Source organism: Penicillium rubens, assembly GCF_028828025.1.
Source record: "Penicillium rubens strain IBT 27055 chromosome Unknown utg000004l_segment0_segment0, whole genome shotgun sequence".
Lineage (NCBI taxonomy): Eukaryota > Fungi > Ascomycota > Eurotiomycetes > Eurotiales > Aspergillaceae > Penicillium > Penicillium rubens.
Window position 1 is genome coordinate 1,227,075 of NW_026890602.1, and position 14,580 is coordinate 1,241,654.

At 50.1% G+C, this 14,580-nt stretch overlaps 6 protein-coding genes across 6 annotated transcripts; 4 read left to right on the forward strand and 2 right to left on the reverse strand.

Moving 5' to 3' along the window:
* Positions 1 to 1,166: 1,166 nt before the first annotated feature.
* Positions 1,167 to 3,022, forward strand: N7525_010418 (WD40 repeat domain-containing protein; the record flags this gene model as incomplete). The annotated part of the gene is made up of 6 exons (XM_061215088.1): positions 1,167 to 1,476; positions 1,736 to 1,835; positions 1,979 to 2,045; positions 2,101 to 2,489; positions 2,639 to 2,765; positions 2,870 to 3,022. The coding sequence occupies 6 exons, from the start codon at positions 1,167 to 1,169 to the stop codon at positions 3,020 to 3,022; spliced, it is 1,146 nt and encodes a 381-aa protein (XP_061067600.1).
* Positions 3,023 to 3,656: 634 nt separating this feature from the next.
* N7525_010419 (uncharacterized protein) lies at positions 3,657 to 4,442 on the forward strand (the record flags this gene model as incomplete). Its single annotated transcript, XM_002561656.1, has 1 exon — positions 3,657 to 4,442. The coding sequence occupies one exon, from the start codon at positions 3,657 to 3,659 to the stop codon at positions 4,440 to 4,442; it is 786 nt and encodes a 261-aa protein (XP_002561702.1).
* Positions 4,443 to 4,640: 198 nt separating this feature from the next.
* N7525_010420 (tRNA guanylyltransferase) lies at positions 4,641 to 6,060 on the reverse strand (the record flags this gene model as incomplete). Its single annotated transcript, XM_061215089.1, has 8 exons — positions 4,641 to 4,853; positions 4,921 to 5,025; positions 5,077 to 5,165; positions 5,236 to 5,411; positions 5,490 to 5,534; positions 5,589 to 5,720; positions 5,904 to 5,993; positions 6,047 to 6,060. The coding sequence occupies 8 exons, from the start codon at positions 6,058 to 6,060 to the stop codon at positions 4,641 to 4,643; spliced, it is 864 nt and encodes a 287-aa protein (XP_061067601.1).
* Positions 6,061 to 6,432: 372 nt separating this feature from the next.
* On the reverse strand, positions 6,433 to 9,969 carry N7525_010421 (Fibronectin type III domain protein; the record flags this gene model as incomplete). Its single annotated transcript, XM_002561658.2, has 3 exons — positions 6,433 to 9,356; positions 9,418 to 9,611; positions 9,668 to 9,969. The coding sequence occupies 3 exons, from the start codon at positions 9,967 to 9,969 to the stop codon at positions 6,433 to 6,435; spliced, it is 3,420 nt and encodes a 1,139-aa protein (XP_002561704.2).
* Positions 9,970 to 10,445: 476 nt separating this feature from the next.
* Positions 10,446 to 12,774, forward strand: N7525_010422 (putative lipin Smp2; the record flags this gene model as incomplete). The annotated part of the gene is made up of 2 exons (XM_061215090.1): positions 10,446 to 10,878; positions 10,940 to 12,774. 2 exons carry the CDS (start codon positions 10,446 to 10,448, stop codon positions 12,772 to 12,774), a joined length of 2,268 nt encoding a protein of 755 aa, XP_061067602.1.
* A 760-nt stretch (positions 12,775 to 13,534) lies between these two features.
* On the forward strand, positions 13,535 to 14,407 carry N7525_010423 (putative transcription initiation factor TFIID, 31kD subunit; the record flags this gene model as incomplete). The annotated part of the gene is made up of 1 exon (XM_002561660.1): positions 13,535 to 14,407. One exon carries the CDS (start codon positions 13,535 to 13,537, stop codon positions 14,405 to 14,407), a length of 873 nt encoding a protein of 290 aa, XP_002561706.1.
* Between the last annotated feature and the right edge of the window lie 173 nt (positions 14,408 to 14,580).

Here is a 14,580-nt window from a genome sequence, read left to right on the forward strand (position 1 = left end):
ATTTCTCTTTAAAAAGAAAAGAAAAAAAGACCTTCCAATTTGTCCTGATGAATCCCCTCACCGTAACCCAAAGCCCTGGGTCCCATGGGTGCGACATTTGAGCGAATCAACTAGTCCAACACCTTTTAGCTGCATATTAGCTGCACCTTGGCCCTGGTAATCATTTTTCCTTAGGCCATTTGTGATATGTAAGAATGACCCTAAGACCATCACACTGGGTCATTGGCACATGTACGGAGTACTTTCTTTCTTTTCATCTATCCATGTATCCTCCGTACTTAATGTATAATGATACCTTACGTATATACCTGTATCATGCATTATACGTGTCGACATTCCCAATGAGGGCACCTGGGTACATATGTATTTCCCCCATTGGGTACTTGGCTTCCCAGGACACTGGTTCCACCCCGGCTCGGGCGCTGATTGAAAAACATATTATAGTCGGGGGGTCCATACTAGCCTTCTTATAGGTACAAAGAAAAGATGGCGTCGGGCAAACCCCGAACTGCCCAGATGGTCTCCTTACATGACACATACTCTGTATGAATAATATCCGAAACTGAATATTTTACCGGGGTTTGCCGCGCTGATCTCTCTAGTCCGACTGGTCATTAAGAGATATTGATCGTCGTAGGCCCAGGCTCAGTAATTTCTTTGTACCTATTTTGTATGTTGTAGGTACTGACAGCTCATGGATTGGGTTCAGTAAGATTGCATGGTGCATTCAATCCATGTTTGGTACTAATATCTAGCGTATATTGTACTCTCTTTTTGCCCCTGATTCTTGGGAAATGACCTCTCCTTTCCAAGTTGACATTTTATATTAAACTTTGTTATATATTATACGCAAGTTGAGTACTCCGTAGGCAAGTGTACACTCAGGCTACAGAACCCCATACATTGATGTACCACGGGAGCCCCACGTAGGAAAATTTCCCATCCCGAAACTCATCCAAAGGCCCTGGAACATTTGAATCGATTAAATTGCTATTGCTACAATACGTAAAACTCAATTATCGTCCGGAGTACTCCGTACGGAGATATTAATCAATTCAGATTAATCGCTGCCCCTCACATCAGCCACAGCCACAGCCCCGAGGGATCAATATCTCTATATCAGATCCAGGAAAAATCCAGCAAAACGGGCTTAGCTCAATTCCACAATGCACACCCTCAAAGCAGTGGCCTCATCGACTCTCTCCCTGCCGGCAGATAATTACATCTACTCCATCGTCCCCTCAGCACCGGGGACATTCGCTGCCATCTCATCAGATGATTCGCTGCGCGTGTTTGAGGCCGCCGATCTCGATCGCGGGTCTGTGGTTTCGCCCGCTACGCACAAGGGTGTCACCGCGCTGCAGAGCTTCGGCTTAGGCGAGTCGCACCTCCTGGCTACGGGTGGCCGTGATGGGAAGGTGAAGGTTTGGGATGTCCGGGCTGGGAATGGGAGTCCGGTTGTGGAGATGGAAACGGGTGAGTTTGTTTTGGTTAAGCTTTTTATTATTATTATTATTTTCTTTATGGTTTGATGTGTCTATTGCCTGTTTGGGTGGTCTTCGGGAACTTGCTGGACATGTGCATTTTGTGTCTTGCTGCATTTCCGGTGGCCGGTTACTGGGTTTCGGGGAATTTATCGGCGCTTGGATTCAATGATGCTCTTGGCTTGGGCCTTTTTTTTTTCCTTTCAAGGTTGTTAAATGCAGATCTGCTAATACATTATCTATGTGTCTAGCGAAGAAATCGCCTGTTCTGTCTGTGGCTTGTAATCCGGAGACAAACACTATTGTTGCCGGAACGGAGCTTGTCTCTTCACAGGCGGTTGTTGCATTCTGGTAGGTTTCATCTTATTCGGTTTCGATTTGAATACTGGGCTCGGAAATATATTCGATCATTGTATCGATATGTCTTTCCAACCCTAAGACAAGAACAACTGTGACTCTATTATCAACCCGCAGTCCCACTAACCAACAAACAGGGATATCCGATCCCCCCAGGAATTCCGCCTCCAATACACAGAGAGCCACAACGACGATATCACCGAGGTAAGTGCATCTCCATTCTAAGAACCCAACAATCCCTCCAGTCCAATACATGCAGCACCAGACTAACCCATACATCGGCACCTTGCCTGTTACCGGTGGTACACAGCTCCAATATCACCCGACGCGCAGCAACGTCTTACTCTCCGGCAGCACGGACGGACTAGTCAACATCTACGATACAACCGTAACAGATGAAGACGAAGCCCTCGTGCAAGTAATCAACCACGGCTCCGTACATCATGCCGGGTTCCTATCGGAGCGCACCATCTTCGCCCTCAGCCACGACGAGCACTTCTCCGTGTACCCGGCCACAGACCCGGACGATGCCTCGCAGGAGCCCGAGCCCGTGCATTTCGGTGACGTGCGAGAGCCACTAGGCTGCGAGTATGTTGCGCAGTTGTGTGTCGGTGCGCAGGGGCCGTATATCGCCGCTGGGAATAAGATGTATGTTTCTTGTCTTTTTGTGTTTGTGTTTGTGTTTGTGTTTTGTGGGAAGAATAGAGCATGCACACGTTCCTGTTGTGCTTGTGTTTTTTGTTGGATTTTGGTGATTTTCGTGGGCTCGTGGGTGTTTGCTAACTCATGTCTTGCAGTGACAACCGTCTCGATCTTGTCCCACTTGTTTCTAGTCCGTCGTGGAAGCTCGACCGGGATAATCTGTGGCGCTTGCCCCGTGCTCATTGCGAGGAGGTCGTGCGCTCGGTGTGTTTGGATGAACAGGTACGTTTTTCAGGAATAGTTCTTGCTATGTGTCATATTTGTTTGGCTGTTCTTGCCTGTCGTTCTTTTATGGCCCTCGCTAATCCAACTATCTTCTCGGTCAGAGTCAATCAGTTTTCACTTGTGGTGAGGATGGCTTTGTGCGAGCATGGAGGCCTGTTGGGGAGAGTGAGGCCCCGGTCCAGTCCCAGTCCGGGTCTGGGTCTGCAAAGGCTCGCCTGAAGGAGAAGAAGAAGGATAGGTTCAAGCCATACTAGTCTGTGTACTGCGGGTGAATGCATCTGTTGCTGAACGGTTGTCTGTTGTGTATCAGTGGGTGTTTGGGTGGTAAAAATAGATAGTACTGCACTTGGATCATATGAGTTTATGTTGTTACATATTATTCGAATTGTAGCGTTAAATAAGTTGGTCGTTGTCAACTTTGAAGTTGGTAGTATCGGATCAATGTAGGTTGGAAATATATTCTGAACTACCTCTGTTAGGGTATAAATTTCGAATTTGAACGGCATCCACTTTTGAACGCTACCAATTGAATCTGATTTATATTGTCTAAATTCTGCCTCTCTAAAGTACCAAAAAGTAAAAGAAAAAGAATTAGAACCTCTATAGAATGAATAGAATGAACGAAAACAAAACAAAGCCCTGGCAAGTACCCAAACAAAGAGCCGGGTTACTAAGCTCCAGGGCTGGGGCTTCCGTGAAATCTTATCTCCAACTTTTTTTTCCGTATCGAAACTTCTCCTCCTGCAAGGGACCAACTCCCTCAAACTCCCTCTCCGATTCCACAAGATAGATATAAAAATACCAAGTTCACAACCGAAACACCCACGATCCACAAAACCCAACCCTCTTGCCCACGGAAACACTACATTACCGAGGGCAAACACACAAATGGACGCCCAAGCCTACCTAATCAAGCACGGCTGGTCCGGCCCAGGCAACCCACTGAACCCAAACAAACGACCCGGCGCACACAGCGGACTAGGCCTAACCCGACCGCTCCTTGTATCGCGCAAAGCCAACAACCACGGCGTGGGCAAGAAGACAACCAAAGACCCGACAAACCAATGGTGGCTACGCGGATTCGAAGATGCGCTGAAGGGCGTCGGGGACAACAGTTTCGAGGCGAACTCCGCGCGCGAGAACAACGCTCTGACGAGCGAGCTCTACCGGCATTTCGTGAGGGGAGAGGGCTTGGCTGGTACGCTTGAAGGGACGGATAAGAAGAAGGAAGACGAGAGCGGGACGTCTACTTCTAAGTCAGAATCGAAGCGTAAGCGGGAGGACGGGGACGAGGGCGATCGCAAGGCTAGGAAATTGGCTAAGGCGGCGCGGAAGGTGGAGAAGGCCGAGAGGAAGGAGGCGAGGCGGGTGAAGAGGGCTGCGAAGGCTGAGAGGAGGGAGAAGAAGATTGCTGGGAAGCTTGCGAAGAAGGCTTTGAGGGAGAAGAAGAAGACTGCTTCTGAGGAGGATTATCCGACGCCTACGTCGATGGATCTGGAGTCTGATCAGACTGCGGCGGACATGACCGAGACGGACGAGGCTGTTGCGCGGTTAAAGGAGGCGGCGAAAAAGGAGAAGAAGGAGAGCAAGAAGGCTAAGAGCATAGGAGGCGACGAAGACCCGAAAAAGAGATCTAAAAAGGAGAGGAAGGATAAGAAGGAGGCCAAAGCCTGATGTCTCCATTTTGTTATAATCATTTTGATATTGGAGCGCTTCTCATGCATGTCGGGACCATGTACAAAATTCTGCATACACCAGTTTTCTGTTACGCCATATAGAAATCAAGATACCCTTTTTGTTTGGCGAAATCATGACCATTGAAACCATGAATATGTACAACATAATGTCTTTCTTTTTTGTGTTGGAGGTAAACTAGGCTGGTAATTTTCCAGGATTGCCTGATAGAATCCAGGGTCGTTTCTCCCAGAACTCGTCTTTGATGATATCGACATGGTCGATGACGACCTGTGCTTTTCGGCGCAGTTTCCGGATCTTGTCTTGCTGTGACCTCGACTGCTTAGACTCGCTCACCGGTGATTCTTCATCTGTAGATGGTTTTGTAGGTTTAGGTTCCTCCAGCTCGTACTGTTGAGATAAGTTAGAATGGTCTGGAACAGAACGAAAAAAAAAAGTCATATGAATTGGCACATACCTGGCGATAAAGAACAGTGCCCTTTTTATAGATCTCCAGCTCGTTATTGTAGTTGATTCCAAACCGCTTGAAGAGAATCTCATTCTTGTCTGCAGACACAGTACCCTGATATCAAGTCAATTGCCTGTACTTCGAATTGAAAGAATGATAGCCTACCTTTAACTCTTGCTCGGCATCTGTGTTGCTCATTCCCCCTTGCAGAACCATCGTCCAGAAGGTAGTGTTGTAGAGGTTATTGATATGACCTAGTCATCATGGGTTAAATACGAAACCAGTGGCGTTGAGAGGCCATATCACCATGAAACAGTCACTTACAATCAACTTGCCTCCAGCTCATGTAGTCACGGAGGATTCGGTTATTAGGGTAGATGACTGCGCGCCCATCAAAAGATGGCAGATGTGATGGCAGGAGAAGTCTATCAGGGAAATATTCGCTCCACTTGTAAATGTAGTGTGCTGTGAACGTAGAGACGATGGTGGTCACCAGTTTTCTGGACGGAAGAAGTCCTGTCAATGGGCGTTCTTGCGAATTACACCGCAGGCGATAGACGGAAAGAGGAAATACTCACCCATTGCGCCGCTCGAAAAGTTGGCAGTTGGGGTGGAAGACAAAACTGAGGGAATACTGTCAGTAATTGGAGGATAGCGATGAAACGAGCTGAACATACCTGTATTCATCACTGACTCCGTATGCGATGCATAGGTCCGGAAGCTCTTTCATAACCTCAACTGCCGCGGCATTCATCAGATCTAGTGCCCGGCGGTCATTTGGTTTTGCGAAAGCGTAGTGATCAGAGAGTCTATATAGGTTAGACTCCGAATACAGAGATGAATGCATTGTTGGACCAGAACAGCAGTCATATCATCGTATCTTAGTGAAAGATATGCATAGACAGACGGATATATAGATGCCTTTTTGCATCTTGCATGAAGAATTCTCATGCATAGGACATCGCCGCAAGCAAAGAGAGATGGAAACTCACTTGTGAAATCCTCGTCCATCAATGCGGACCACAATCCACGTATTGGGGAGCAGCACATCCGGCTGCTCGAAGGACTTGACGTACTCAAACCTGTGTTCTTTTTAGTAGCTGGACTGAGATCCCTGGAATTTCCCAATGCATACCTTGAGTTCGCCATTTTTCTCTACTGGACTTTGATGTTAAGTGATGAATAGTTCTGGAGAATTGAAGTTATCATTTTTGTGCGGGCGATTTCTGCCCGCCCGCATTTGCCCCAGTCACTCGAGGACTTTTCTTATTTTGAGGACTTGAAATGATTTGATGGATAAGAAGAATAATAGAACACTGAATGATTTTCGTGAATACCAGAGGCCACTACATGGTCTAGATATAACCAGGTAAATGCTATACAGAATCAAAAAGTCCGTAAATAAACTAGTATGTCGTTGAGATGCACATGAAAAACTCTTCAAGGAAGCAGGATACTTTAGAATCTAGGAAATGAAAGTGAAAGGACAGAACCAAGATGGCCTATAGATACACGAGAGAATCATGAGTTCTCAATCTCAGGAATCTCTTCATCGCCAGTCTCGCTGGCTCGCTCGCTAGTCTCGCTGGCCTTGTCAGACTTGCGTGATTTGCGAGAGAAGAATCCCAGGCTGCTGCGGGTTGAGCGATCGGCAGATGCCACACTTGAGACTGTGCTATCCACACTCTTGCCGAGCTGCGCTTCACTGGCCGCATCCTCGTCAATATCACCTTGCGAGGATTCACCTTTCTTAGAGAAGAGTCCCGAGCGATCCTTCCATGAGCTGAACTTGCTGGAACTGCCCTTGCGCGTGATCTTGCGGATGAACGACTCCTTGGAGGCATTGTCCATGGAAGTCCCGGATGGCATGCGCTCCAGCGATTCGTATGAATCACCAGTGAAAAGGGACAGGGAGCGAGATGTACGAGACTCCGAAGGAGACCCATCGTACTCGTGATGATTAAATGGACTGTCGGGATCATTGCGCTTGTCTGTGTCTATTTCCGACTTCTCTCCCGTGAGAACCGCCGTGAAAGCCGGAGCGGCGGGATTCAACTTTGGGGTCAGCGGTCGATGAGACGATGAGGGACGAGTGCCGATCGGTGCCTGGAGGGGCCGATGGTGGCGGTCAAATGTGTCCTCCACGAAATCAGGCTCACCGGTCAGACCGAGTGGAAGATGACCTGACGACCCATACTGGAATGAAGGTCGCCGAGAAGGAGCCCGCGACCAATTGGATGGCGCCGCCCAGTCAAATCCAAGCGGGCTGTTGCGGTGCCCGGCATTATCAGTCGATGGCCACCCGAAATGGCGATTATCTGTCGAGGGGTGCGGAAGCTGGTTCGGCGTGTCAAATGAGGTCGACGAAGGTCGCGGGGATAGAGAACCGCGTCGAACGCCACCAAGAAGCGATGACGGATCAATAGGATCATGCCGAGGACTGAATTGATTGTATCCACTGCTCAGATCGGGATTCCCACGGCTACCAGCACCACCGAAGCCAAACTTGCTGGATGAGAAGATATTTGAGAAAGCAGCTCGCCGGGAAGGCGCATGATCCGAAGAGCTGTCCATGGTGACACCAGCCGTATTGCTCCGAGGGAACAATGACATCGGGTTTGCCCAATTACCCGTATAGCTCGATCGTCGCCGGCGTGCACCGATTGGATCCAGCTCGTCAATATTGCGAGGGAAGGATTGACTCTGGCCGGGTTTCAAAGAACCCAGCATAGGGGATTCATCTGCCAGGGTTTTTCCACGAGGCCGATGGAAACCGAAAAGGCCAGAAAGCTTTCGGGACGCGCTTTTCGGGGCTTCCCCGGCAGCAGACAAATGAACGCCTTGCGAATCGTCCTGCCGATTTTGAGTCTCTAGTGGGCTGGCAAAGATACTGCCGGCTCGACTGTCTGAAGAAACAGGCGACACTGGGCCGTGGCCGAAGCTATCCAACGGAGTACTGGATGCCTCCGTAGTTGCAAATCTTGGACGAGTTACAGATCGGGGGAATTCTGGTGATTCCTCGTCACCAAGGAGATCGGATGGCAAGAGGGCATCCGCACGGGGACTCATTTGCGGGTTATTGAAAGCAACTTCCGTATCCGAACGCATGACCTCGGGGGGATCAGACAGGCCTGGAAGGGCCATACCGTTGTTGATATTGAAAAATGCAGAACTCGGAGGGAACGTAGGTGAGTGACCGGACTGGTTGTAGTTGACGCTACTTGGAAACGACGTTTCCGCTCCTGGGAAGTTCAGAGGGGAAGACATATTGCTGTTGAGTGAGCTGCGATGGCGACGGGGCCGAATGGTGGCAGTATTCGACATATCGAGATCTAAGGTTGGGAAGGCGAAGGGCCCCGGGCTGCTGGGCCGTTGGGCTGTGAGCCACTTTAGCCGTTCCTGGGCTTCTTGATATTGTTGCTGGGCTTGCGCGTGCAGATTCACAAGTGTGGCGTAACGTGCGTGTAGGTTGCCCAGCTTGTGCTCCCACTGACGAGCTCGCTCGTTGTCGATCCGGTCCAGCTCCTTGCCATCCTCACTGTCGCCTTCTTGTAATCCCATTCTTTCTTCTTCGAGCTTCTTAACTCGCCCCCCTTTATCCTGAATCTCATCATCGATGGTCTTCATCTCCGCTTGTTCTTTCGCGATCTTGGCTCGGACCTCATCTGCGCGTACCCTCGCTTCTTCTTCAATCCTGGCCTTATCCTCCTTTGCCTGTACAGCATCCGAGTTCATGCGTGAAATCTTCTCCTGCCATCGCAAGATGTCGTTCTTGCGCTTCTTGCGCTCCGCCTCTTTTTGCTGAAGAAGTCTCATGCGCTTGGACTTCTCGCCCTGCACGGTCCGGTTGACGCTCTCTAGCTTGTAGACATGCTTTTTCAAGTCGCCACTTGCTTCGTCCTTCTCCCTGACACGCTTCCGCAGTTCACTGCGCTGTTTTTCGAGGTCCCTCAGCAGTGCAATATGTTCTTCTTCCTCCTCTGTCCCCTGCTTCTCCACGTTCTCGTTCTCGTGCTGTAACGATTTTAAGCGGTCTGCCAATTGCTCCAAAGTCTCATCTTTGGCGGTTTTTGCTCTGCTTTTGAGTGTTTCTTCGAAATTGCCGTGTGAAATGTCCGTAGTTCCAGTGGCGGGCGAAATTTTCCGTCCAGCCGAGGGCCGTTTCCCCGGTAGTTGGCCCGCACTATGCTCGCGAGACATTATCGGGGCGGATGGTGTTGGAAGGCCTACTGTAGACCTCGGGATCGAAGCGCGGACAACTGGACCTCCGGCGCTGCCATTCTGCTGGGCTTCGGACAGCGGAAGAGATTTCGTTCGGACATGGAGGATCGCGCTGGGGGTCTGAAAGTTGGCGGCACTAACGGAAAGAACACAAATATGATAGATGCTCCCAGGTAATAGATCTGATATTTCCACTGCTGTTTCTGCTCGTTTGGATTCACCGACTAGAGATCGTTATTAGTGCTGTGTTTAGTGGGGGGGGAAAGAATTATGCGTATATTATACCTTTCACATTATTCACCTGAATGATATGCTTATGTATTGAGTTGTGGAAGTCAGGTTGTTTCCAAGCAAGGCGGATTTCACGGGCTGTGATCTCTTCAAGGGTGACCTCTGGCGGCGGAGGAATGTCGAGACCGAGCTTTTCCACTAGGACCTCATTTGAAGTCTGACAGACCTGCCATGCACGGTAGAGAAGCCTTCATACACTGGGTCAGCCGAGCAAAGCAAACGCTGGAATAGACAAGGGACTTACCAGATCAAAGCCCACAAGATCGAGACGGCGAGAAAGAGGGCCATGACACCTCGCACTCTCACGCGAGGAACCACTGCTGGGTAATCGTCGAATGCAAAGTATAGCGGCTCATACATCCCAACGTCTGTAACCCATTGGACGTGGGCAGCGGGATACAGGAGAATTGCAAGGATCGCCAATGCTCTCCGGAGTGGGCGGTGGGATAGGCCCCACGTGACCCAGAACTTTAGCCACCCCAAACGGGTTAGCGCCAAATGGGGATCAGCCGCTACGGGAACCTCGGCATTCCTCGAGGCTGACATAATCAGAATTGTTGGGCGTTGAATGCTGTTGACGAAACCAACAATTGTTGGAAGTGGTTATGTACGGAGTAGATCGGAAGTAATTCTATGTATCTCCTTTATCCCCCAGCTGAGACTCAATAAACCCGTTTTCGTGGCTGATATTGTGCTGATAGTATCCCGTGACAATGGTTATGTAGTTGTCCATTGTCTCCAAGTGTCAGTCACATGGGCCTTTTAACTTCCCGATTCTCCAAAAACCTGTCTCAGTCCTTTTTTTGGACCGTTCAGACCTCCTTTTTGCCTTTCTGCATTTCTCGAATTTGCCTCGGATAGGCCTGAAACTTTACACAGAGTCGTTGTCAAAGGTGCTAGGCATACATCTGGCGGGATGCAGCTCTATCGCTCTATAAGTGGTTCCGTCTCCAAGACATGGAATTCTATCAACCCGGCCACCCTTAGCGGGGCTATTGATGTCATTGTCATAGAGCAAGAAGATGGTATTTACAGTTTTCCGCGAGGCGACATTCACACATACTGATCTGGCTTATCTCTTTCAAGGCACCCTCGCTTGTTCGCCCTTTCATGTCCGATTTGGCAAGTTTTCGCTCCTGCGTCCATTTGAGAAGAAGGTGGAGTTCAAGGTGAATGGCGTAAAACAAGAATATGCCATGAAGCTGGGGGAAGGGGGCGAGGCATTCTTTGTCTTTGAAACGACCGATGACATCCCCGCATCCTTGCAGACCTCGCCGTTGGTGTCTCCAGCAGCCAGCCCGAGACCCCAGAGCGAACCGGATATTCTCCCTTCACTACAGGAACCAGATTACCTCGACTTGGACAAAGGAAGCGGGGATGCATTGTCAGAAGGCGCAAAAACACCACCGGCGATGGCGATGCCATCGAACAAGCTACGGGCAAACACGGATTTAGGTAGGACGGATCTCCAACTCGTGTTTCGATCTAAGTTGCTCGTTACTGACCGTCTCAACAGGGACAATGACACCCTTATCGCGATCTCCCGACGAATCTGACGTGGCTCGTTCACAGCACGAATCCTTATCCTCTAAACCGCCACTGGATCACACGCTGTCGGACAATGTGCTTTCGACCAGCTCTCCTCAATACTCCCTGTCCGGTCGATCTGCAGATGGGAATGGCGAACCCTGTGGCATTGATAGCGAGGGCGAAACACACCCGCGCTCTCGTAGCCCTCCTCTGTCTCCCGAGGAAGCGGTGTCCCGTGCCATTTCGTTGTCGAAGAAGCTGTCCGGTTCCAATATTCCGTCCCATGTCACCGAAACTGGAGATCTAATGTTGGACATGACTGGTTACAAAAGCAACGAAGAAGACGCCCTTCGCGCGGAGGTTGTTGCGCGTAAGATTCTTGCTGAAGAGCTTGAAGGAACCTACGACATCGGCGCACTGATTGGAGCCGATGAACACGGCAACCTATGGATATACAGCAGCGAGGAGTCCAAGGAACTGGCAGATAGGAGAGCCACTCTTCACTCAATGCGGCCGAACATAGGAATCAGCGATGATGCTATCTCCGACCCAGGATACCACAGCGAAGGCGAACACCCTGTGTCGGAGCCATCATTAACTACGCGCCATCACCGAACCAAATCAGATGTCCAACCCGGCTTTCCCACACCCCCTGACTCGCCCTTGCATGATTCTTTCCCCGAAACTCGCAACTATGCAAAGACACTCCGCTTGACAAGTGATCAACTTAAGGCCTTGGAACTGAAGCCCGGAGCCAACACAATGTCTTTCAGCGTTAACAGAGCAGTTTGCACTGCAAACATGTACCTGTGGAATGGCAACACCCCGATCGTGATTTCTGATATTGATGGAACTATCACCAAGTCGGATGCGTTGGGGCATGTTCTAAATATGATCGGACGTGATTGGACCCACGCGGGAGTCGCCAAATTGTACACTGACATTGTCAACAATGGGTACAACATCATGTATCTTACGAGTCGGTCTGTAGGCCAGACAGATACCACACGGGCCTATCTTCACGGTATTTGCCAAGATGGATACAGACTACCAAGAGGTCCAGTCATCTGCAGCCCGGATCGCACGATGGCCGCTCTACGGCGAGAGATTTACTTGAGAAAACCAGAAGTTTTCAAGATGGCGTGCCTGCGGGATATTCTCAATCTCTTCTGCGGCAAAGAGAATCCCTTCTACGCTGGCTTCGGAAATCGGTTGACAGACGCATTGAGTTATCGTTCTGTGAACATTCCGTCTACTCGGATTTTCACAATCAACTCTAACGCTGAAGTGTCCCTTGATTTGCTTAGTCTCAACAAGTACAAGAGCAGTTATGTGACGATGCAAGAGCTTCTGGACCATTTCTTTCCACCAACCAGCCTTCTTGTGCACGATGGGGGCGAGGAATATACCGATTTCACGTACTGGAGGAACACGCCGCATGAGCTCGAAGACTTTTCGACAACAGACAGCGAGGAGGAAGATGAAGATGAGGAAGATGTTGATGAAGACCTGGCAGAAGAAGATGAAGATGGTGACGATGATGGGGACTATGATGAAGACTTGAGCGATGGTGAAGGCAGCGAGTACCTCGACGAGGCTGAGTTGGCCGAGGAGGATCTTGGCGCAAGCTACATATCGCAGGACTCAGCTGCCTTGTCCAACCCAGCAGGCTCAATAATTGAGTCGATGGAAGGGGATCTCGGTGTGGAAGATGGAGCTATCGGTGAAGAGGAACTGTCTCCCATCGCCGAGAAACCACAAGAAGGAAGCGAGCCGAGCACGACCTCTCTTCCTATCCGGTCCAAGATGCCTCAACCTTGAACATACATTCATCGCTATGCCTCTTTGATAAGGGAGCGATCCCTTGGCATTTCTTGCGTCATAGATACCCATCTTTGCGAGTGCTTTACTGAGTCGGATTCTGCATTAGACTGCCCTGACAGCGATACATTCACGTTCAACACTATTGCATGCAGACCTGGAGTTGGAGACTGCATTATACACGGCCACCTGGGCTGAATCTTTCTACTTCACGGCATTCATGGCGTTCATGGCGTTTCTGCATTTTGTTTTTGTTTTTGTACATTCATGGCGCACATACTCGGAGGATTGAATAGATCATGAGACTAATGGGATGTAATGAATGAAACAAGTGAATAGACTTGTCCAAACGCATTGAATGGCTCAATAAACTATCCTTGCGTACACTCGAATGTCTACTGAAAGCATTATTGACCATCTGCCAACGTGGTCTTCATCTAAGTACCTACAATATAGGTCACCGTCCACGGGTGGACGGGCTGCAACGTGATTACCTAATCGTGATATTGGCCGAAGCCCTGGAGCTCATGCTTCTTTTCGGCCTCATTTAGCCATCACTTTCTTTATCTCCATCCCCACACTGAACGCTGCTCGCATCTTTGGCTGTTTCCTAGCCCCTGAGCATTGTGCTAGGAATGCTACCCGACTACATTTTCCAGGCCGTTTAATTATCACTTAATTCAACATCTTGACCACTTTCGCAACATCGCAATTCGCTCTTTGCCTCGTGCTTGATCTTTGATCAGCAATCTAAGACAAAATGGCATCACCAGGCCAAACACAGGGCTCAGCGCCCACAACACAACCTCTCACGCCACCCGCCGAATCCTCCGCCGCGAACGGGGCCCCCGCGCCCGCTGCAACAAGCTCCCAACCCCATGTCCCAGCGGCAGGACCTTCAACCACAGCACCACAACCGCCAGCAGTCCCCGGCATATCAACTCAAGACAGCGGAAAAACGCGACGACCACGGGACGTGCGGCTGGTCCACATGCTCCTCGCCTCACTCGGCGTGACCTCTTACCAGGACCGGGTGCCCCTCCAATTGCTCGACTTCGCCTACCGCTACACTGCCAATGTACTACAAGACTCCGTGCATCTCGCGACGGAAGGATACGCTGCGGCAACAGACGGTACAGCGGGAATGAAGGGGTCCGCCGAAGTGAATAGTGTTTCTCTGCCCGCATTGCGATTGGCCATTGCCTCCCGCTTGCACTTCCAGTTCCAGACAGGGCTGCCGAAAGAGTTCCTCATGGAGGTCGCATCGGAGAGGAATAGAATTGCTTTGCCGGGTGTATCTCGGGGCTTTGATCCTGCTGCCGGCGCTAATGGCGCTGCTCCTGCGGCGAATCAGAGTGTTGTTATTGGTGGTATGCGCTTGCCTCCTGAGCGCTTCTGTCTCACTGGACTGGGGTGGGATATGAAGGATGAATGGGATAGTGAGGGCGAGGAAGATGATATGCCTGATGTGATGCAGCAGCCTGGGGCTGGGATGGGTGTTGGTGGTGATGGGGCTGAAGATAATGAAGACGAGGATGATAATGATGGAAAAATGGAGGATCTTTTCGGCGAAGATACCACTATGGGCGAGGCAGGCGATGGAGATGAGGACCGAAACATGACTGATGTTTAAGGGAGTGCATTTACGTCCGGGGTTCTTCTGCCTTTGGCCTTGGGCTGGTGGTGTTTCTGGCGCTTGGTGTTGTTCTCCTTTTTGCTTTTCTCTCTAATCTACGATAGGACAGAGTCCCGGTTTTTACCATCATGAAGAGCATCTATTTCATGGCTTGTATCTACAGGTTGGGG